The sequence below is a fragment of the Passer montanus genome, unplaced genomic scaffold, assembly GCF_014805655.1.
Source record: "Passer montanus isolate IOZ18808 unplaced genomic scaffold, ASM1480565v1 scaffold25, whole genome shotgun sequence".
Taxonomy (NCBI): Eukaryota; Metazoa; Chordata; class Aves; order Passeriformes; family Passeridae; genus Passer; species Passer montanus.
This window is the reverse complement of record NW_024367149.1, coordinates 3,576,304-3,600,113: the sequence shown is the minus strand read 5'-3', so window position 1 is coordinate 3,600,113 and position 23,810 is coordinate 3,576,304. Positions and strand designations below refer to the sequence as shown.

At 52.7% G+C, this 23,810-nt stretch overlaps 2 protein-coding genes across 2 annotated transcripts in view; one reads left to right on the top strand and one right to left on the bottom strand.

The window, feature by feature from the left end:
* Nucleotides 1-23,810, top strand: part of TESK2 (testis associated actin remodelling kinase 2) — a 103,696-nt gene that overhangs the window by 5,528 nt on the left and 74,358 nt on the right. The gene's annotated exons all lie outside the window — the stretch shown is intronic.
* On the bottom strand, nt 786-21,866 carry LOC120503345. Its single transcript, XM_039711818.1, has 8 exons — nt 21,799-21,866; nt 20,928-21,111; nt 15,858-16,296; nt 15,479-15,697; nt 5,589-6,059; nt 4,278-4,607; nt 3,799-3,959; nt 786-2,987 (listed from the first exon to the last, which is right to left on the bottom strand). The coding sequence occupies exons 1-8, from the start codon at nt 21,864-21,866 to the stop codon at nt 2,943-2,945; spliced, it is 1,917 nt and encodes a 638-aa protein (XP_039567752.1). The 3' UTR covers nt 786-2,942.

The following is a 23,810-nucleotide window of genomic DNA, read 5'->3' as shown; positions in this document are numbered from 1 at the left end:
TGCTCTAGATCTTCCAAGGATTTGCTTTTCTAGATTTGTTGTGGGAACTCTTTAGAAAACAGCATAAGCCAAATTACCAAGAAGTTTCACTCACCACATTTTGCTTTTGCAATAGAAAATCTTTAATACAAGCAATCTATGACATGAGCTGACTGATTTTGCCAAAGTATTTTAACAGCTAGGAGACTCAGCTCAGGAGAGACTCTCACCAGGTCTGTAGCAGAAGCTGGGCTTTTGAACCCTTACCTCCCTGTGGGTCTGAGCTCTGAAGGGAAAGAGTTCAAAACATCTATAAAACTAAAAAAAAAGTGCCTTTCAATTTGCTTTGTCTGCTGTACTAAATAGCATCATGAAAGAAGCATGACAGACGCTATTTAGGTTTGGATTAGGCTGGCTTTCAGGATATTTCTGTAAATAAGGTTTGGGGTTACAGCTGACAACATGAGAATATCTCCAATCAGAGGCAAAGGAAGAGAGTCTAAAGTGTAGATTGGATTATTTGGTCTAGTGTGGTTCTCTAGTACACATTTCATCTGATTTAACTGTATACATATTAATCTCAGTCGACCCAGACCAGGAATGACCCTGACAAGTAGGAACACAGGCAGGGGGTGGTGTCCTTCTGAACTGTCAGAGCTGTGGTTCATGGCTGTCTGGCATTTTCTAGCTATCAGCCCTGTGAGTCTTTGTGCCCCAAACTGCTGCTGTTTATCTATCACAGGATTCATTGTGATCTATAAAAGCTTTTTAGTTAGATGCTTGCAATGAAAATATGAGGACTGAGACACTTTTGGCATTTGTAACTTTATTGCAGAAAACAAAAATCCACTATGAACATATTTTACAAACAAAGTTGCACTTTGGTGTTGGGCGAGTTTTTCCTCACCCCTTTCCCCTGCACAGCGATGCATGGGAAACCAGAACAACCAGCCTCTGCCCTTTTGATTGTGTGCAGACACACTTCCCAGATATGCCAGCCTGCACCAGTTCCAGCCAGGATGGAGTTCTATTTTCCACCACTAACTTGCCAACTTTGTGCCGCAAACCAGCAGCACCCTGCCCTCCGGCAGGGGAAACAAGTCTGTAGCTAGGGAGATCACTCTGTGCAGACAATGCTTGATACAAAAGCCTTGGAGTTGTGACAATTGCTCTTTAGTTCTCATGCAATCATAGGAGAGAACCAACCCTCTTCCCAATTTCACTGGGCATCAATACACAGATGGAAGGCCAAACTGAAGCCCAGCTGCACTGCAGCCATTTTCAGCCACTCTGGAAGCAGCAGCACAGGCAGGAGGAGCTGCTGCCTTACCCAGTTCATCTATTTGAGCCAGACCCCTTCTGCTCCACCTTTGGGCTTTCCAGGTAACTTGAGCTCAGCTGATGGGGAATGTCCCCTTTCCCTGCTATGACAATCAATAACAGCACTGGGAAGAGAACTAAAAAAGGTACTTTTGCAAGTGAGGCCTGGTATCTGTCCTTTGTAGGGTTCAGTGATGTTGCTGCTGAAAGGAGAGGAGAAACTGAGGCTTGTAGAGCAATGTGGCAGATGAACTCTAGCCCTTGCTGTATCCTGAGGGAGCAACTGGCTTAGTCAAAAATCAACCACTCTAGAGAAGGCATGTGTTTCTATTTTCCTGCAGTCAAATGTGAGTCAGAAAACAGGAGCAGGTGTAATTACATGAAGACTGTCATGTCACACACACTCCAGTCTTTCTGAGGCAAGGGCACCAAAAGCTCCTCTGATTTACACTCAGAGGCTCTGGTCTATGGGTTTCCTTGAGAGGCCTCAAGAGCCTTGGATGCAGTCTACAGCAGTGATATTTTGAAGCAAAAGTGCAGAATCTAATCAGCATAACACCAAGAAAGGGAAGGGGAGGAAGGCACCTACATCCAGGATCTGTCCTCGTGACAAGACACCAACTGGCTCAAAAGACCAACATCAGAAAGTAGAGGAGCTCTGACCTTGCATAGCACAGGAGGGAGAGCAAAGCACCAGCTTTGTACAACAACTTCCAGCAACCAGATGCTAGAAGCAAAACGGGAGGTACCTGAGGAAAGGCTTGTGTTAGCCCAGGCAGGGAAATTGATTAAAGCATTTACTGAGCCTGGGAAAGGAGTTTGCACATATGCCAAAAGCATCAAGTGTAGGAGACACGGTTTCCTAATTTTGGTGAGACCAAATTAGTGTGTCTAATTGGCAATAGACTGAGTCCTATCAAGCTCGGTTAAGCTAACATTATGTTCAATTTCCTCCCAGCAACTTCAAAGCAACATCAAGTAGCAGGGGCACTTCTCCAGTGGCCACAAAACTCTTTTCTCTGGTTGAAGAGAAAAGGTATGCAACTAGGAAGGAAGCAGAGTAGTCTTTTATCCTCCTGTAGGTGTGTCAGGATGGGTAATGCCAATCCTGGGACTAAAGCTGAAACAAGAACAAAAAAAAAGTGCAAGAAAACCCCCAAAACAAGCAACCTTAAAAATACAGAACAAGAGGGAGCCCAAGAAAACTGATTTCCACATCCTTGGCTTCCTCAGAAAACAGCAGTCTCCTTTGCTGGCATGGTGCTGACACCACCAGTGTTAAGAGCCCTAGTCTGAAACACCTCCCCACCACCTCTGAAGGCAGCAGCCACCAAGATCAACAGAAGAGATCCATGCAGAACACCATGGCAAAGGTTGTCTTGGCTAATTGGCTGCCACACTAAAAGGAGGAGACACCTCTTCAGGGCAGTGTTTTGAGGAGAGCCTGGAGAAAAGGGTCAGACTTGGGCTCTGATTCGTCGCATAGAAACTTCAACACTGAACTATTTAAAACATCTAAAACCAAAAACCATCTGAAAAGGATCTTTCAGTTGTGTGCAAATCACAGCCCCTCATTCCTCAGCAGATCCTCTGGGACCAAGTCCTCAAGGCCTTTTCCTCTGGGCAGTAGACAGCCTGGTTGCCTAGTAGCTGTAGAGGGAGAGAGGGGTGTCCTCCATCATGTCATCCTAGAAGCAGAGAAGAGGGTGCTTTAATGAGATGTCTGCACGGTGGTATCATGGTCCCAGCCTGGGAGACTGCTGTGCAGGCAGCACAGCCTCCTCAGCCACAGCTCACAGTGTGGCCATGTGCCCAGTCATCCACCTAAACGCTGTCACTGTGCAGTTCCTGGATCTTTGGATTGTCAGTCTCCCTCCTGCTGCAGCATTTGGAGAGAAGAGGTGTGTGCAGGAACTGCCTGCCTGCTGCAGGGATGTGGAAAACTCTGGCTGTTGAAAACTCCACTCAGCTTGAAACAGCATCAGCTTGCTTGCTTAGCTGCAGTACTCCTCTGTTCTGGAAAGTTCAGGGAGTTATATGCAGCTTCCCCAGAGCTAGACCAGCCTCTGGAACCCTCATATATTTTTATATTCCCAAAGGGTCAAACACAGACAGACAGACAGACAAACAGACAACCTCCCTGGAACAGAGCATAAAATCTGCTTTGTCATAGTTACAAAGCAAATATATGAGAAAACAGGAGGAGAGGTTAGGAAGGTGTCATTTCAGGACAAGCCTGGATGGAGCTCTCCTTCCTCTCTCTAACCTCTCAGCATTCCCCTGCAGTGAGGGGAAGGCAGAGAGCTTCTTTAGTGCCCAGCCTTGAGACTTGCTGTCTTGACTCAAACCTTGGATGGAAGGAGAGGGACCTAAGGAGGAACAGGAGTGTGTGATCAGCATTGGTGCTGCTGCAAATACCCAAAGCATTGCTAATGAAGGAGAACTGCAAAGCAGTCAGTGGAGCAGCCCACAGGGGGCTGGGCTGAAGGCAGGACTCACCATGGGCAGGTCCTGCAGCCGCCGGAACTCCATGCGGTTGTTGTGCTGGCGGTATCGCAGGAAGCCCACCAGGCCCAGGATGCCCACCATGACAATGAAGACAGAGATCACAGTGATTACCAGGGGGTCAGCCCTCGCCTTACCAGCCAGATTGGGTAGCTCTGCAAGGAGACCAAGGGAGAGCCTTAAAGGGCTGGAACAGCAAAGCTTTGTCGTTACTGGTTCTGCTCAGTACAACCAAGAGGCAATTTGAGGTAGCTCCAGCCCTTTGCCATGCTTTGTGAGAACAGGTACAAAACAATGACAGAATCTCTTAGGCTGGAAAAGGCCTCTGTGATTATCAGTCCAACCTATGGCCTAACACCATCTTGTCAACCAGACCATGGCATTGAGTGCCACGTCCAGTCTTTCCTTAAACACCTCCAGGGATGGTGACTCCACCACCTCCCTGGGCAGCCCATTAAAAGCACAGCATTTACCTGAATTGTCATCATCACCAACATCCAGCACAGAAGTCTTCTCATGCCTGGGCTCCAGTGACTGTGCCAGTGCAGGCGTGCTGGTGGGGATGGCAGCTGTGCTGGCAGACGTGGAGCTGGTCACGAGGGGTGTCACCGTCACAGCACTGGAGGCAGTAGCAAAGGATGTGCTCCTTACAATGGAGATGGGAGCAGAGGAAGTTCTGAGCTCCACAGTGCTCTCCTCTGTGGCACCCACAGGGCTCGTTCCTGGCTTGGTTTCAGACCTTGCTGCTGTGGGCCTCAGGGTCTGCCCATCAAAAAGCCCTGAGTGAGACCTGTTAGTTGTTGCTGCAAAATAGGAACAAGCAGTTATTTCAAAGGGTCCAGTGCAAGCACACTGTTCTGTGGGACTTGACAAGACTGTAAGAAAGACTGCTGGGACAATAGGAATAGCCAGCTTAATGTCAACCGTTTGGAAAACAAGCAGAGCTTTTAGCACAGCCATAGCTGAGCCACACTATAACCCACAGTGCTTAGAAAGTCCTCTCAGTTTTCATATGTGCCAATCTGCAATGTCAGCCAACCTCAGCTGGGCCCACAAGGCCTATCCTTGTGGACAAAGGACAAGCAGACAAGCTTAAACAACTTTACACACAGCTGAGGATCACCCCAGAGCAAGACACTGGGTAGTAGCACCCCCTGAGGCTGTGAACAGCAGGACCATGTGACACAAGCCAGGGAAAACAATGCACTTGTGCATGAACACCAAGTAAATCAGTGATCAATCAGTATCTGCCTTGCATTAGGGGTGTGTGACAGCCTGGCAGGCCCCAAGATGGACAAAATTGGGATTGCAGACCCTATAGCCAGTCCCCTTGCTGCCCAGAGAGATCTGAAGGTAGGGTAGGGTTTCCTGTGGTTGCCCAGGGATGGATGAGCTGCCACTTGTGCCTGCCCATCCCCATGTTTTGTGTTAAGGGAGGGTGTGCTTCTCCAGGGAGGCTCCCATTGAGCCCCCAACCCTGATGCCAGAAAGGCCCAGCTGGGCAGTGCTGCTAAGGCATGTTGTTTCAGATTAGATCTATGAAGGATGTCTCTGCACACAATCAATCAGAAAGCAGCCAGCAGAATTAATACCAAAATTAATGATGTTTCCAAAGAGGATGCTGAACTAACAGCTCTGCAAATAAGTTGCACTGAACTGGCTCTGCTTAGTGTCTCACTCCCTTCTTCTCCCTCTCTCCAGTTAGCAGAAGAGTGCTCAGACACTTCAGGTTGTGCATCCTTGAGGCAGGACCTTGTGCACAGGCAGTAAAGGCAAAACCTCACCTGGCACAGTGCTCAGAGGAGGCGTGGGGGCTGCACTGCTGGCATCATCCGTTTCTCCAGTTGTGCTGAAAGGCTCTGTGGCTTCATGGCTGGGCTGGTTTTCCTCCAGAGTGCTGGCAGTCAAGGTAGGAGAGGGGATTTCAGCGCTGCTGTTGAGTGACAAGCTCATGTTGTCATGCTCAGGACGTGTAGCTGTGATGTCCCCAGGACTGGCAGTGGTAGAAGCCTGCAGTCTCTCTGGCTTGGAGCTTGCCATGGGGGTGGTGGGGATGAAGGCATCATCCACCTCTGCAGGATGGGCCCCCGTGGCACTGGGTGTTGCAGCAGTCAGGTTTTTCTCCAGGCTGGTCTGAGGAATGGCAGTAGGCACTGGGCTGAAGTCAGAGGCTTCCCGTGGCCGAAGCGAGGTTAGCGCTGTGCTAGGAAAAGGTGACGGTGACACCAAGGCCTCTGCTGTCTTCTGACCCTCTGCTGTGGAACAGAGAGGTTTGTCAGCGATCCCACAGTGAGAGGAGAAACAGAGGGGAAGGGGAGAAATGGAACTTCTCTATCCCCTTAATTCCAAATCCAGCACAGGTTCACACTTGGGAAAGGGATTCAAACAGCTCCTCTGTCCTCTGTTTTTGAGGCAGGAACCTGTTCTAGGGGACTTTTTCTTTACCCTCCTGTCTCCTTGAGCAACTTTTAAACATTTTCAGAGGATTTGGGTTTGTTAAAAGTATCACCTGAGAACTGATTCTGTAAGAAATTTAGATAAGTCTTCTTTGGGTCATTGAGAAAGAGTCAAAAGTGGTGCTGAAAAAATACAAGTGAGGAAAATGTGGAAGAAGACTCTAGCTCCTCTGGCCCAATGAAGCAGAGAGAAGTGATATTTAAAAAGACTGTGGATAGCAAAGGCAAAGCACATATTGTGAGCCACCTTAGCAGTAGTGTGGGATTCTGCTGGAGGGAAAGGTGAAATGGGTAGCAAGAGTACTACAGCTAACAGGGCTGGGGTGTGCTTTGGGAGCTGCCTTCGTGAGATATTTATGAACACATCACCACCATGAAATACAACTGTTGTCATAGAAATAGGGAGCTACTCAGCCTCTCGCTCATCAAAAAGGGGCAGCTTCCCTGAAGGGAACCTGTGGCAAGCAAGGATCCCCCCCAGATCCACAGCTGCTAGACAGCATCTGACAGCATGCAGGAGGAGGAAAACCAAAAGGCTCTTACACTGCCTGTTCATAAACACAGATCCTGTGAGGGTTTTTCAGAGTATAAACAGGAAGAAAAGAGAGAAATGTAGCCACATCAGGATGGACTCACCAATTTAAAAATGTCTCATGGTCAATATTATGACAATTTCTGTTAAAAGTTTCTATCCAAGCCACAGAGGACTGATGAGCTAATTACAGAAAAAAATAAAGGTGATGAAGCAAATCCATCATCATGCCCCTTCTCTCCACAGTGAAGAAGCATCCAAAGCAGATGCTATCAGCAAGAAACACTCATCCACCAGCAAAGCAGCCCATTCTTATACTGTTTTCAGCAGTTTTTAAAAGCTCTTCAGAACAGATAGAGTTATCAGAGTTCTTCTCTAGCTACAGCATTTAACAGGCCCTAAAAAAAGACACAATACATGGCTCTCTCAAGACCTTTGCAGTACCCTGACCAGCTGGAGAATGCAAAGCCCTGGAGCAGCCTGATGGAGCTGTGCTTCCCCGGCCCGGGGCCCCAGTCCCAGGAGGGCTCCCGCAGGGATGCACAGCCCTGCTCAGCACATTCAGAGAAAGAGCTCTCACGGGGAACCCCAGCTGGGGCAACTTGAACACGAAGACCAAAGGCCTAAGTGATGCTCCCTTTGGCTTGCCTGGATCCAGACGTGCATGGCCAGAAGATGCTCCCAAATAAAGTGAGCTGCTCTGCCATGGAGCTCAGGTGTAGGATACGCCAATACACCTGGAAGGAAAAGAGCTGAGTGCTGGGTCTCCTGGGACCAGGCACCAAAAGGCCCAGGTATTCAAGTGACAATTTCCAGCCCTAAACACACAGCACTGCTGTTGAGCACGGGGTGGGATCCCAGCAGCTCCGGATGCTGGCTCGGCACTGGTGGATGCTTGCTCAGTAAACACCCCAGTACCTGCTCCTGCTCCTCCAGAGACAGAGATGTGCTGTCACCACGGGGTAAACAGGAAAGGTGGTGGCCAGGTGCCTGGCCAGTGGCAAGCCTGGCTATGTGCTGCTCTGAATAGCTGGCCTGTGTCTGGGACAGCCTCTCGTGGGGTGGCACGTCGTGACTTGAGTCATGCAGAGGAAAGATTTGTGGAGAGCTGTCCTGCACAAAGGCCTGAGCAGCTCTGCAGCCATCATGCCAGTTTCTGACTAGAAAAGTGATAGGCAAGATGGGTGCTAATGTCTTTACAAGCAGCTCCATGGGTGAGGGTCTTTAGGAGAAATGGATCCTAATGTCTCTACCAACCTCAAGCTGTAAAGTTCATTGCAGAACCCAGTTTGAATTTCTGATGGATCCGCAGAACCCAGGTACCCTGAACTTTGGGGGGAAATGGGTGATTTTATGCACAAAAGGAAAGTCAGAGGGAAGGCAGATGAGTCTCGGCCCTACACACCAGGACACCTCCCCGCATGCCAGGAACTGGCATCCCTGCCACGAGGTGCTGTGGGACAGGAGGGCTTGTGGGGACAAGCTGCTCCCCCACCCCGCTGCACGCACAGCTTCCTGCTGTCTGCAAATGGAGAGCAGTGGAACTGGCATTTCCCTAAGCTCTTCTCTCCAAAAAGCCACTTGGCTTCTTCCCACAAAATTATCTAGTGTCCATCACTGTGAAAGAAAATTATTCCCGGCTAGATGGGCCGATCTGGTGTAAAAGCACTGTGGTGTGAAAAACCTGGTTTGTAGAGAATTGCAGAAGAGATTTTAAATTAGCAGGTGAAGAACAAGGGACTATGGCAAGTGTTGATGGCACCTCAATTAGCAAGTCATCCAGCTCAGCCCAGCCCAGCACACCCAGCTCAGGAAACAAAGGAGAGCCTAATCCAGACTAACATTCTAAAAATTCAAGACATTAAGAGATGATGCTGGGAAGGCAAGAGCCTTAGAATGGCCAAGGAAACAAAGGACTGAGTAAATCCTGATGACCCGGGGACAGGCAGACAAAAGATTCCCATCACCCATCTGTCAGCTCCTGAGGGGTAAGGGCACAGGAAAGCCAGCACACAGTGACCAAGCAAAGCACCTGGGGAAATCCACCAGAGGTGCAACTTGTTCCTTGTGAGCCGTAGGTGTTAAAATGTACAAGCACCCGAGTTTGACTTCAGTTTAAAATAAAACCACTCCTCCAAAGGGCCTTGCTGCAATGCCACAGCTTTGTTTGCCAGTTTTATCATCCATCCAAAAGGGCAACCTACTGTACAGAGGGGAGAGCAGAGCACTCTGCCTGTGCCTGTGCCGGGGCAGACCCAGCAAACCCCGCACGGGCTGGGATCCTCAGGGGTCCAGCTCCTGTGGAGCTTGGTACCCCACAGGTCGGGAAATCCCCAGCTCCAGCGCAGTTGTTGCTGCCCCAGTCACTGGGTGCTGATGGTTTTAGCTGTTTATCAGTTACCTATGGAGATGCAGGTCAGAACTCGTTCCTCTGGAGTTTTCCTGGAGAAGCTCTGCTTCCTGTACCACATGCCAGGAAAGCAGTGGTTGTACTGCCTAAGGCATCGCCCTCACCAGCTTCAGGAGACAAGAGGGAAATATGTCCTTGTTTCAGATGCAAATGGAAAGAGTTAGTGTGAATGCTTCACCTTTTCCCTGCTTCTCCAAGACCTGATAATTGCAGCATCCCAGGACAGCTGGTAAAGGTGCACTCACCCTTGAATCCATAACAGAGCAGCTACGACTGTCTCAGGATCTGTAAGCATGACCTCTGACCATAAGAATATCTGCTTCCCTGATAGGGGACCAAGGGTAAGCTTGCTTTGGTTATATTTCAGCCTGCAAAGCAGAGCTGGTCCCCTGGCTACAGCCCCACTCCTGCCCTGTGTCTGTGCTAACCCTCCAGGCTCAGCCCGTGCTGGTGAGAACCAGAGATCCCAGACCACATTAGGGCAGGGCTGGTGGATTTGGAGCAGCAGCTCCCATCAGACTGTGCTGACTGCAGTGACCTCTGTCTGGGAAACAAGAGGGGCAAAGGAAGAGAGTGCTCCCAGGGGAGGAGGGATGCAGCCAGCCAAGAACCAGCCCCTGCCTTGGACAAGGGTGGGAAACACTACTCCCAGCTTCTTGAGGGAAGGGAGGGCTCTGAACATCAGCCCACAGCTTCGACCCCTCTCCAGCATTGTCTGACAACACTGAGGGACCTCCATGTATCAACCCAAACCCCAGAACAGACATGGTAAAATAATGCCAAAACAGAGAGGAGTGAAGGAAGCCAGCTCTGTAGGAAACGGGGCCATTCCTGCCTTGTGCTCCCTGCCCAGGATTCAGGGCTGGGGCCAGGCGAGGGGCTGAGCAAGGTTTGCACAAACAGCACAGAGTCACTGCTGTGCCAGGGTAGTCACAGAGTAGGGACCGTGGTGGTCTCCATCCTCTGCCACAGCAGAACAAAACAATAACATAGAGCAGGGCCTCAGCTGGACAAGCCCCTCAACAAGCTTCTGCCACAACCCTCCTGCCTCTCTCAGCAGCATCCTCTGCACCCTCCTTCCTGTCGGACAGGACAGCAGCCTGAGCTCCCCAAAGGCCAACACCAACCTGGCTCCAATCCATAGACATGAACACTTTAAAAATCCCTTTTAGGACGAGATGAAGGCGAGGAAGCCCACGGCAGGCTGGCTCCTGGGGACTGGGGGAGAGAGCAGGGCAGCAGGCTGCAGCCCGCAGCCCCCACTGGAAAAAGTGCACAGAGTCCCAGGTGAGAGCTAAGCACAAAGATGAGAAGGATTCCCCCAGGATTTCAGAGGAAGTGCCCATGGGAGCAGGACTCCCTGGTGTTGATGCATCCTCCTGCACAGGCTGTCACTGTCTGAGGATAGCACCTCACTTAAATCAGCTTCCTACAGAATGCATGTCAAACCACTGCTCTGATTCATTGAAAAGGCACCCAAACTCTCCTACAATGCTATTTTGGTGCACTAAATGAATTCAATTTCCATTTAAGTGTAACAGCTCCACTCGCAAACAACCTAGTAAAATGGAAAAATACAATGTTTAAAAAGTAAAAGCATAAACTATAACCTGTATGTATCAAAGCAGTTATATCTTATTGCTTAGCAAATACTGCATTAAGTGTAGAAATTATCTTTTGTTGCCAGTTATTACATTTTATGGTTACCAACCAACAGTAATTAGACAAATCTCTTCAAGGAAAAAAGGCTTGAGTATAAATGCAAATAAAACCATATAGTGAGATTTAAAACCAAGGCTCTTCATTGCATTTAAAAGCAGCACTGGAATAGCTCCTGATTAGATACTTGCTGAGCCTGATCTCTTTTCCTGGAATAACAATAATAAAAAAACCAAATAAGCAGCAGAAGAGATTTCTGGAACCCTTCAGGAAGGTGCCAGATGCACGCAGGGATGCTGTGGAGCAAACACCCTCATGGTGGTGAAGCAAGCTCAGAGACAGGATCCAGTTCAAGGGGCAGCTGCTTTGTAAGCTCAGCTCCATTGGATACCCTGCAGGACCTCGATGGAGGCAGGGTGCCAGAGGGCTGCATTTGCCACAGGCTCCAGTGCTCTCCCTGCCAGGGCTGATGCCCAGACTGTCCCCATCCCCATCCTGGCTGAGAGAGGCTGGACAGACTCCCTCTGCTCCAGGAGTCCAGGCGGGAGGCGTAGGCAGGCATCCAACCTTGTAGGCTGCTTGGGGACCACGTGAAGCTCTTCATGGCAGCAGTTTAATTCATTGCACCCCTCGTGGCCTCTGCGAGCTGCTCTGCAGGCACCAAAAGTGGGGATGCTGAACTGGGGGTGCTGAGCACCCACTCAGCCCCTGGAGAGCTGCCAGGCCAGGCACGCTGCAAAGCAAGGGCTGAGCTAAGGGACAGGAATAGAAACCAGCTCTCCTGACTGGGAAGGCAGGTGGCCACGAGCAGAGCACGAGACGGGGGCAGATTAGATACGGGGTGCTGATGAGTGTGGCACTGGGCAGGGACAGCCCAGCAGCCAGCCTGCCCAGGCAGGCAGGGAGATGACTCCTCAGGGATCTGCAGATCCCAGCCACAGGGAGACAAAAAGGTAGGCAGTGCTACCACCTCAACAGATGGCACTGCATTGGGAACCAGGACAACCAGGACAACCAGCCAATGGTGGCATGGCAGAGCAGGGCAAGCAAGAGCTGCAGGAACAGGGATGAGCAGCCCTGGAAACAGCACCACAAATGCCAAGCACAGGTACTTCAGTACTAGGAAAACCCAGAAACAGCACAGCCCAGAGCACACAGTAGTGGGGCAGCACCAGCCTGATCACTGCCTGCAGGAACAGCACCTTTGCCTGTCACCCTTTGCCTGGCCCTGCCACATGAGACCCTCCTCACCCAGCCAGGGGAGAGAAATACAAAAAAACTTCTTTCCTACAGGTTTGCAGGAAGCTTTATCACTGATCCCCCATTTAGAGGTGAGGGGGCTTCTCCCAAATATCTGTGGCAGGGAAAAGGGGGAGCAGGCTGCCTTGCTCAGCCACCACTGTCAGAGCAGCCAGTTATTTTCCACGGGCCACATACAGCTATGGAGCACCTTGCTTGGCAGGAAGGTGCCTGGGAGACTCCCATGCTGTCTGGTTTTGTTCCTCAGTAGGGGACTGAGCAGTGGTGAAGACTCCTTCACCCAGAAGCTGCTGGGCACACCCATGGCATGCACGGCCTGGGAAGCCTGCCCTTCTCTGGGGTTGTGTAACCCCAGTAATACAGCAACAGCAGGGAGCTCTGGCATCAGACAGCCGGGCCCTGCTTACCTCAGGAGTCACAGCTGCAGTGGAGGAAGCATTCACATCATTAGGAGAAATTAATAAGCCAGTTGCCTTAATAGCAGCCCCGTGTCAGCAGGGAGCCTACTCTCCAGTGCAGTGTGCCATGAACTGGGGGGAGTTTGGACATCAGGAAGCCTGCCCAGCCCTGAGCAGCCCCAGGTCCTTCCAGCACTGTAACCGCTGGTTCCATGGGCTGAGGCTTGGGGGATGCATCCTGCCCTGCCCTGGGCAGCCCTACAGGGCTCAGGATGTAACCCTAGACCTCAGTGGCACTGAGCCCTATGGAAGCTGCCCCAGAGAGCTTTGTGGGGATGATCACAGACCAATGGAAAACCCTGCAGCAAGAACTGTGTCTGCCCACCCAGAGGGTCTAGGTGGAAAGGAAGGAAGGATAGGGGCTTCTGTACTTTAGATCATCCCTGCTCCCCTTTGTCTGGAGGGATGGAGCCAAGGGAGCTGGAGGAGGTGAGTGTTTTGCCTCTGCCCAGCAGGTCAAGCCTTCTTAAAAGGGTAGCAGGGAGAAAGGCCCACCCTGCCCCTGGGGCTGAGGGAAAATCATGTGTAGAGATGGCATCAAAGAGTGATGGCATGACATGAAAGGTTGGGCTGGGAGTGCAGGGTCACACAGCTGGAGGAAACACCCAGAGGAGAGGACCAAGCTGTGGCTCAGGTCTGGGTGCAGCAGAGCTGGAGCTGGCCTGTCAGGGTGGGGCCAAGTCCACCCACTTGTCCTTGCCCTGGGCAAACAAAGGGAAAAAAATCACGGAAAATCGTCAGTGGGACCTTGAGGCAGACACACTGCCTGCTTGTGTGCATGGCCCCGGTGGTGCCCACAGACAGGGCTCCATGTGCTCGTGCTGCTCCCAGCCCTGCTCTGCTCTCAGTGCTTGCAAGGCAGCTCGGCACGGGAGGGAGAGGCAGAAAAATGCCCAGACCAAAATTACTCGGGGTTTTATTTGTAAGGCTGATGGTGCTGGAGGAAGTGGATTTCCGCAGGCTGTGAAGAAAGGCTGCATTCAGAGGCCGGGGTGGGCAGAGCACAGGAGAGCAGCAGCCTGAGCCCCTGCTGCAAACCCAGAGGGGAGTGGGAGCAGGCACTGCCAGACAGCAGGAGCAAAGGGAATCTGTGCTGGGAGCAGTGCAGAGAGTAGCTCACGGAGCTAGGACAAGCCCAGTTTTGGACAAATTTGTCTGGGACTGCTGAGTTTGGGGCTAATCTCTGGGCAAACTGTTCCTTTCTCCCACCACTGTCCTGCTGAGATTTTCTGGTGTTTTATTATGGGTTATGCTTGCTAAGGGGCATTTTGTTATTGGCAGCATCTCTTCCATTTATTTTCTATTTTCACAAAACATCTGGTCTTTCAACCACAGTTGGGATTGAAAAGTTATGAGGGCAAGGGCCAGGTCAGCTGCATAGGTACCATTTCCTGAGACTGTGAAGAATCTTGGATTGGGGCACTAAGCAACAAAGATCCCAGGAAAAACTCAGCGCAATCTTAATTTCTGGTACATTCTGTCAGTTTGAGTCTCGGACTTTGCAGCAAGAAGGTTCCTATGAGCCAGCTGGGGCAAGGGGCTCCCTGGGGTTTCCCAGTGTGCCCAGAGTGTGAGACACGGATCCAGGACACAGCCCCCGGCAGCTCAGAGCTCCTCCTCCTTTCGGCGATGGAAATCCTGAATCCTTGCTTTGCCAGTGGCCGGTCACCTCCCCGCAGCCCATCGCAGCACAGCCACTCTCGTGTGGGGAGCGCAGCTCGCCCACATAAAGGGCGCTGGTTTGGGACCGCTCCCAGGGCTCAGCCTCAAACCCAGCCGCATCCGGCACCCAAAACCTCATCCTGAGTGCTGCTCTCGCTGCTGGGGCTCAGCCCCACAGGCATCTATTCTAGGGTTTTCCGAGTCCTAATTAGTTATTATAAACTGAGTTTCTGTGTGTCACCCACTAGTCTCTATTGCTGCCGTCACGGCGCTGGGATCTGACCAGGGACTGGCCAAGGGTTTTTCTCAACCACAAAGAAGAAGAAACACGCTTTGCTTTCTGTGCCCCAGGCAAGTCCCTGAACTGCACAGAGCCTTTGTCACTACCAGGGTCACGGCGAAGGTGACAGCCCCCCGAGTGGGGCACGCTCCAGCCGCGCGGCAAGGCTCGGTGCTGTCGCGGACGGGGCTGTCAGCGCCACGCCGCACACCGCGTCTGCCCACGTGGGGACGTGTTGATCCCAGAGCAGAGCCCAAACACGGCCCGGGAGTCTGCCTGGGGCCGGGCTCTGGCTCCTGCTCCGTCCCGAGCAGCTCCATCCGTCCTGCCCCTCTCCCCGCAGGCACGGGGCCCTCGTCCCGTCGTGCTGCGGGAGGCGGCAGAGTTCGGGCTTTGTCCGGGCTTCCCTCGGGGGGAAGCTCAGCGGCGGCTCGGAGGCACCCCGAGCTGCCGGCGGGAGGCTCGCAGGGCCGGATGCCGGAGGGCGAGCGCCTCCAGGACCGCCGCCCCCCTCCGCGCATCCCCTCGGGATCCCGCCGGGCGGGAGGCGAGCCCGGCTGGCTCCGCCGGCGGGAGCCGCGCTGCCGGCAGCTGCCTTGTATGGGCAAGGCCGGGACCGGCGGCCGCGCTGCCGCTCGGAGCGCGGGGCGCACCCGGGACCCCCCCGAGCATCCTCGGGCCGCCTCACCTGCGGGAACGCCGGGGAGACGGCGCCCGGGTCCGTGGGCATTTCGCCCGATTTCGGGGGGCAGCCCGGGGAGCTGCTCCGCGGAGGGGGAGCCCTGGGTGGGGGCTCTCCAGACCCTTGTCCCGCAGCCCCACCAGCGGGCGGAGGAGCCCGGCTCCCGGCGCTGCCCCGACGGCTGTCCCGGCGCTGCGCTCCCCGCCGCGGCGAGACCGGCGGGACCCCTCGGTCAGCCCCCCCGCCCCGGCACCCCTCGGCGGTCGTCCCGGTACCTGGCAGGGCGCAGAGCAGGCAGCAGGCGGCGGCGAGGCGGAGCCGGGCGGCACGTGGTGCAGCCCGGCCCCGGAGGAGCGGGGAGGGGGCAGCTGCCCACCCGGTGCCCCACATCCCCGTGTGGGACAGCGCGCTCTCGGCCCAGTCCCGGTTCGGTCCCCGGCACCCTCGGTTCGGTTCGCACCGTCCCCGGCATCGCCAGTTGGTCCCCGGCACTCCTGGTTCGGACAGGACACCCCCAGTCCCGCCTTTGTTCTGGGAATCCTTAGCCCAGGTTTGCACCACCTCATCACCCCATAGCCAGTGGTTCAAGTGACCCTAGATGAGGATCTCACCACCTCCTAATCTGCTCTTGGCAGCCCCAGATGAGCTTGACACCCCACTTCTGCTCCATGCAGGGGTGGGAACAGCAGATGAGCCCAACGGGGGACATCATCTTGGGGCCTCCGGGCACTTTCAGGGTGCCTGGGTCTGTGGGCACAGCTGGGTGCAGAGGTGCTCCAAGCACCCCTGGGTAGCTGCCCTGGCCAGGGCTCAGCCGGGTGCTCAATGTGCCATGGCTGGTTCCTCCGGGCATCCTGCAGCCCCTGGGACATCCCCTGGTTTCACATCCCTTCCAGCCGCTGGAGGGCTGGCCAGCCTCATCCAGGCACTTCCAGGCTGAGCCATCCTTCGGGAAGTCTGACTGCTCTCTTCTGGGCAGTGTTTCTGAAGAAGGGGGCCCCATGTCATGGCTGATGAGGGTCTGTGCTGATCCTCTCTCAGGCTGCTTTGGCAGAGATGGGATCATGGGTCCCCTTCTCCCAGATCCCTGTGCCTGCAGGGGACAGAGGAGGAAAGTAGAAATGGGTATAAACCCAAGAGGTTTTGCCTCCTTTTTTTTCAATATGGAGCTGCTTGGTAGCTCCTGCTCTCAGTTCTGAGGTAGAAGAGAGTTGATCTGATGCAGAACTCATCATGCCTTTTACCAGCTTTATAAGAAAAAGTAAAATTCAATCTTAGCCCCTCATGGGAAATGTGTTTCTAGTTGCTCGCTCCTTACTGCCAGGAAAACTAGCTGTACCATTTTCTGGCAGAGGTAATTGTGCTTGTACAAAAGTCCCAGTTCTAAGGGGAATCCTTTTAAGCATATTTACATCTATGGAGTTGGTCATAGGAGTTTTTACTACCCACAGAGCTTGCAGGGCTACCCAACAGACCAAAGCCTCCTTTTCTCCAGATAGCTGGGTCCCTCAGTGCTGCACTGTGCATCACCCGAGCAGGGGCCACATCTCACCAGCGAGGGACCAGGGCATGTCCCCAGGCACCCACCCCTGAGCAGGGCACGAGCTCCAGGGGACACTGGCACTGCTGGCTGTGCCCACGGCTCATGAGTGCATCCAGTGCCTGTGTGCTTGGCTCACTTCTCTGCTCTGGCCTCTCCCTGGAGACGCCAAAACCACAATATCCACCTCGGCTGGCTTACAGAGGGTGGCTCGCAGTCGTCAAGGTTACCGGTCCCTCTGCTTTAATTAAGCACATAGACACTGCACGGGGTGTTTCCAACAGCTGGGGGACAAGGAGGAAGGGGGCTGGCAGTCCTCAGAGGGGTTGGTGAGCAGCACCATAAATCTGGGCAGATGAGACCCCCTGCAGGTCACTGCTATTATTTAGCTGATCTCCGCACTCGTCAGGGTTATTATTAACACACTAATGAGGTACCTTTGGCTCCCCATTGCAAGGAAGGAGCAATTGAGAGCAAGAAAAGGGACAGCATCTGTGTGATAATGTCTTTAAGATGACACTACCGATGTCGATGTCCCACCCTGGAGAAGGGAGCAAAAAGAAGGGGAACTCTAACGTCCCACTGGTACATAGCTACTTTTTCATGGAATAAGCAAAACCATTCCCCTTAGACAGCAGGCAGCAGCCCCCATGTCTGTGTAGGCTCTTGGCTTGTTCTTGAGTAAGACTGAAAACACCCTTGCAAGCCCCAGCAGTGTCTGGATCAGACAGCTCTGGGTAGCACTGAGAGCTGAGGACTTAGAATGACTTTTGAAAGAAAGTTTTGTGCTCAAAAACCACAACATCAACTTCTGCCACTGTCACACCTCCCTCTTGCAGTGGCTCTATTCAGCTCCCATGCTTTTTTTCCTGGCTGCCAGCCAAGTCCTGGAGCAGACCAGAGATGATAATGTTGGTAATAGTAATTTAATAGGAAGAAGTGGATCATAGAAAATAAGTGAATAGAAAATAGTGGCAGCAAAAGAGCTGAGGGGAAGTGAGGGCACAGGCAGGAGGGGTGGAAGTGCTGGCCCTGGGAAAGACAAGTAAACTCAGTCCTTGGGCTGTGCCCCCCAGCCCAGGGTATGACACAGGATGTGCCCCCCGAGTGGGCAGAGCTTTGGCCTCGCTGCCACCATCACCTGCAGCCCCACAAAATCTGAAGGGTGATCACCTGTCTCACCAGCCCAGCAGGCTGGAGTCCTGAGCACAGGGATGCCTCTGGGCAGGTGGGTGGTTCACCAGAGCTCTGGGCTCATGTAAATCATCCCATGTCTTGTGCTTTGGCCTCTCTCCCCTCTGCACTGGGGGCACAACTGGTGCACATCTCAGCCTGGCCTTGCAGAGCCCAGCAGATCCCAGCCTGTCCCCTTGAGGGGAGGGGGCATGATTAGGGTGGTCCTGGGGTAGACAGGGCCAGGTATCATCCCTAGACAGCTGCTTTCATCCTCCAGAAGCTCTTTGGTACAGAACAAGGAGAGGGCCTGCTCTCAAAGGAAGACAACTTGGCACTTGTAGGGATTTTCAATTCTCAAGGAAGCTGGAAGTCAACTGACTGGAGCAGAAGAGCTAATCATTGAGTGAGTCATTCCCCCTCCCAAAGCTGAAATGTTAAACCAGTTTGGGTTTTTTTATGAAAGGCAAATTAAATCCCACAAGTCAGAGCCAAGAAAAGAGAATCTATCAAAGAGCAGAAGATGCCACTGGGGGACTTGCAGGCAGACAGAGGGAGCATTTGCTCAGCAGCCCAGGATATTACATCTCCTGTGTCTCTCCTCCAATGCGAGGAGCACTGCCATTCATCTATTTTTAATAACAATGACGCAGGCAGTGAACCTGATTTCAAGGCTGGAATATCATCTTCTTCCCTCTGCATATCTGTCCTGACTCATCTTCTGTGCCAAGAGCTCTCCACAGCTTGGTAGCCCAGCAAAGGAAGAAAGGAAGAACAAAACTGAAAAAAAAATCCCAAAAAACCGTGGATCAGACAGCAAAGCATAAGAGTTGGACACTCATTTTGGGCAAGGAACAATTAACACTGTGACTCTACTGGCTCAGGGAGTCAGGGAAAATTAAGAATCTGGGAAACCTAAATGTATCTGGGGGCAGGCTGATCAGGGAGTGGGATCTCTCCGAGAGCTGAGCAGGGATCTGGTAGCATCTGGATACTTGTAGGTCCTACAGTTCTGCAAAAAGGGCTGGAGAAAGCAGGGGCAGAGCTAAAGCTGCCCAAGCCTGGGGTGGCTGGTGGGGGGGACAAGCTGAAGAGCCCTGTGGTTGCAGAGGTCTCCAATTTCAGGACCACAAAAGGGAAAAGTCTCTTCACTCTTGTATCTGCAGAGATAAGGAGTGAGTGCAAGTGTGAGGAGCATAACCAGAGGAGGAGAGGCTGCTGTGCAGCCTGAGGACACAAAAAGCTGTGCTTTCATCCCAGAGATAGCCTGCCTTAGCTGGGGAGTGAGGACAGCACACCAGGCAATGCAGAATCCCTTTTGTGCCTCAGCGTGAGGCAGGAGAGGTGGGACTGATGGCCATTGGCCTGTTGGCCTTGATGTTCACAGGACTGTGTGGCCTCTTTTAGCATACCATGGTCCAAGATAGTGCAAATCTGTATTTCTGCACTTTGGTGGGTGAATACAAAGCTAATGCAGCTTTGTCAGATGTTTAAGGTTTTCCCCTACAAGACTGGTATTCAGACATCTCAAAAGTTCAGATGCTGCTGAGAGAAGCCGTGTCCCAGGCCTGCTCTGAGTATTGGGGTCTCACCCTTTGCTCCTCAGATCCCAAGGATCTGGGAAACCTAAATGCTCCTAAAACCTGGAGCATGGTGGGAAGGGCTCTGCCCAGGGCTGAAGCAAGGCACAGTGGCACGGGGTCAGTCCTGGCTCGTTGTCCCAGTGTTTGCACGGCCTCCTGGCTGGGAGCTCCTCAGAGCAGGGGAGCCAGCTGGTCACACAGCCAGGGAACTGCCAGGAGCTTGGTGACAGCCATGCCACAGCACCGTGCCAGGGTGGGCAGGCTCTGCATTGCAGCCAAGGCAGCAGATGGCCATGATGGGCAGGCAGGGGAGCACAAGACTGCAGCACCAGTGCCAGCACAGGAGCTGTCAGTTTGGACAAACCCATCTGCCCTGGAACACCCCCTTCCAGTTCCTGAGGCAGGGTGTCTGGTGCTGTGCCAGCCCCCTGCTTGGGCTCTGCCCAGCCTCCTGGAGGAGTAACACGGAAGATGCTCTGACATTCCCATAGCTGCCAGGTGCAGAGACGTGTGCTGGTGGGTTTGGGCTGACATGGCAGCACGGCTTTGAGCACAAGGACACACTGGCCACCAATTAACAGAATTGTTAATAACCCACTTGGGCAGGCAGGTTCATCCTTGTGCAGAGGACAGCGTGCAGGCTGCCCCCACGGAGCCCTCCCTGCTGCCAGGAGCGTGGGCATGCCAAGACAAGGGGCAAGGGGCAGAGCACAGCCCCAGCTGTGCCTTCCCCTGCTCAGAGCAGCAGGAAATGCCCTCTTGCCCACAAGCAAACTTGTCCCTGTTCTGCAAAGGCCACCTGCAAGGCTGGCTGAGGGAGGCATGTGTAGGAGAATGTTCCTCACAGGGAACCCATTAAAATGGTTTTCCAAATCTAGGGGTTTGGTGTGTGACTGAAAACCTAAAGGCATCATTTTTTCATGGGTGTTCTGTTAAATGTCCACCTAGGACAGGAGTTAGAAAAGGACCTATATTGGCATTAATCAACAGCAAACTCCTGGAATTCCCATGGGGACTCTCTCTTTCAGCTCCTGTGACATGATTTCAGTTCTCCACGGGAGTAAATCAGAGCAGAATTTGATCAATCCTATCCAAAGATGGTTTTTCTTGAAAGGTTTCATGACCTAAAGTATTTATTGGGTTAAATCACTAAAATGCCCAATCTCATCACAATACTGTGAGGTCAAACCACTGTCTTGGTCCCTTGAGAGGGAAGAGAGACAATCCCTGTCGTGTGACACTTGTTTAATTTTGGAGCCCACGGAACCTCTGCTGGGGAAAACAGCTGCTCTGCTGCAGTGGGGGCAAATTTACGTGAATTCACTGCATCAGCTGTCTTCTGGGGAAGGAGAAATCTCCCAAACTTCTCTCCTCCGGGGCATTTCCAGACCCCGGAGGAAGGGAATTCCCCCTTCTGCCTGCTCTCACCCAACTTCTCCTGTCTGTTTTTATGTCCAGCCGAGAGTGGTTTGGTGTAAAACCAGCCCTCCGCTGCTCCTTTGCCAAAGCAGTTACATTAAAAAAGCCAAAGTGATCCTTCTGGAGGAGAGAGGTGCAAGCTGCAAAGGCACAGAGCTGCTTGTTGGAGTGGCCGATCTTCGCGTGGAGCAGCCTGGAGAGGGAATGAATGAATGAATACCCACCCTGAGCACAGGATTTACAGGCTGGGATGGAGAGGAGATCGGCACCACCGGGAGCGCTGCGACATCTGCCAGGCTTTGCCTTGGATGAGTCTTTGATGAGTCTGACAATGCGGAGTTCATTTTCCTCTCGCTAGGAAGCAGAGGGAGGCTGCAGAAGTCTCTGTCTCCTGCAGGTTCCAAGGCTGTGGATTTGCCCCGGTGCTTCTGCGAGAGGGGACGGGGACTCAGCCACACAAAGTGCTGCAGCACTGCCCGACCTTTTTTGCTTTCAAAAGCGGGACTTGCCGTGGAGATGAGGGCTCATAAGGTGGTTTATTGCCCTCTCAGACCCGGACCTCACCCATGGGACACAATGCGGGTGTTTCCAGCCGAGGTTCAGCTTTCCTGCACTTCTCTGGTGGGTTTCCATGATGTTACTTTGCCCCAGACTGCGGGATTAGTGCTCATTCCTGGATATTCGCAGCCCAAAAGCAGGAATTACACGCATCTTGCTTGGGAAACAAAAAGGAGGTAAATTTTTGATGGGAAACAGGGGAACGGTAATTCCTTTGCGTAGTTCTGGGCTGAGTCCCTAAAAAGAGCGGTAATCAAAACCTACCACCAGATGTCATCTTAAAGCCAGCTAACAGCACCCAAACCAGCAGGGACCGGGATACCGGGGAACTGGGAGATACTGGGGTTTTAAACGGGGAACAAAGTCGCAGGGATCGCTGGACCCTGACATGGCGAAGGACCCCGGGATGTCCCAGAGCTGACCTCACAAAATCTTGCTGAGGTAAATCCCAGCAAAATATAAAGCATTGAAATTTAATTTAAAAAAAAGTTCTAAAGAAAAAATCTTTCTAAAACCCCTTTTTCTGAGACTTAATTCTGCTTCAATATAAAGAAAAGAGACTCATGGATCTGGGTAGTTCCATCTGCTTTGTCACTCTTTAAAATATGATGGATACAATAATCATTTTTCATGGCTTAATTACTAAAGCTTTGCTGCACCCTGTGTTCGAGCTGTCGTTACAATAATTGTTTGCAGGTGGTTGATATTTAACATTTGTGAGTGTGGGAAAATTTCCTGTGAAGGAAATTAAGAAAACAAGACATTTTTTGTCCCCACACAAAGTACTTTTAATCTGTTACCTGTGCAAAGATGATATCAGCTTTTGTAGTTAAACATATGGGGAAAGTTTCACTGTTGACTCTTGACTGAAATTCTGAGACTAAATTTAATCAAGAATTGCAGAATAGAGAGATTTTAATCCAACTGTAAGGAAAAGTCTCTGTTCAGTATTTAGAGCTGGTGCTAATGCGTCCAACATCAAACTCCCTCAAGCACATTTTCGACCACACTGAAAAGACTAGATGTAAAATTAATGATGAATGATAATGAGAAAACTTACTTTTATTATGGTATGGCAAAGCTGAGTGACACATTCTTGCCCAAGACCCTTTTTATTTACAACTCCTCTGGTTTTTAACTGTTTGGGCTTTGGTCATTCTATCCATGACTGTATAGTAAATGAACTTCGTTTGTTGAAGACTTTCAGTAAAAGTAGCTCAGCCTCTGCCAAAGATGAGGTCAGGGAAAAAATCAGCCTCTGGCCAATGTAAACCAAAACCAAATCCCCCTCACAAATGTTTAATGAGAGGTTTTAGTCCTGCCGTGCTTTGGAACGGATACTTGGAGTCTGGCAGCGCGTCGCAGCAGGAAGAAAGGTGTCTTTTTCCATACCTGTTACAGCCTGCCTGCAAGGGGATAAGCGATAATTTGAAAAATAGCAGTTTTCATGTGAGAAACCCCAGGCTTGTTTCATCTTGGCAGCCGAGCCCCCGCAATAGCTCGGCTGAATTAAACACGTTCCAGGCGGGACCGGGGGGGCCGAGCCGTGGGACCGACACCGGGAGAGGGGAAAGGCGGATGGGAAGAACGGGAGGAGACCAGAGGAAGGGACGGGCCCTGAGGGAAACCGAGCGGGGCACGGGGAGGGAGAGGCAGTAACAGCAGGGCCGCCACCGTGGAGCCCAGCTGCGGTCACCGCGGGCTCAAGGATGGGGCGGGGGCCGGGACCGGGACTGGGACTGGGAGCGGGACCGGGACCGGGACCAGACTCGGGACATCCGAGCGCCCTCCCCACTGACAGCTTCAGCCACCGCCGCTAAAGACACACGGTGATTGGCTGTCCCGCCCGCCCATCACTGCGCGCCCCGCGCTCTTACTGGCTGATTCTCTTATTTATAACCCGCCCTCAGGAGCTGACCAATGAGAGCGAGGCGCCCATAGCAACGCCCCCTCGTCTTCCTGCCGCTGCCTCCCGCGCGTCTCTCGGGGAGTTGTTGTCGCTGCTGTGATTGGTCAGATGGAGTGTCGCTCAAGCGCTCACGACCAATTGGAAAGGGGTATTCACGCGGACTGCCCGCGAATCCCTCCGCCCGGTTTCCTTTTCCCATTGGTCGACAGACACTGTCCATCACACTTCTCCTGACGCCGATTGGCTGGCGGCGAGGGGCGGCTCCCGGCCGGTTCCCGCCCCGGCGCTGTGGGCGGGCGCTCGTGGGGAGGAGGAGGCGGAGGCGGAGCCGGCGGTCGCGGCCCCGGGTCCCGCAGCCGGGCTCCCGCCTCACATGGGGCCCCCGCGCCGGCCGCAGCGGCGGGGCGGACTCGCGCCGGGCTGCT

Bases quoted from the DNA above. Each gene is read 5' to 3' on its own strand.
- LOC120503345 (XM_039711818.1), bottom strand. From the start codon at position 21,866: ATGTCAGGGTCCAGCGATCCCTGCGACTTTGTTCCCCGTTTAAAACCC. The intron at 6,060-15,478 runs GTACCGGGACGA...TCTGTTCCACAG, and splicing joins CCTGCTCTGCGCCCTGCCAG to CAGAGGGTCAGAAGACAGCA. The intron at 3,960-4,277 runs GTAAATGCTGTG...GTCTCCTTGCAG, and splicing joins TGGTGATGATGACAATTCAG to AGCTACCCAATCTGGCTGGT.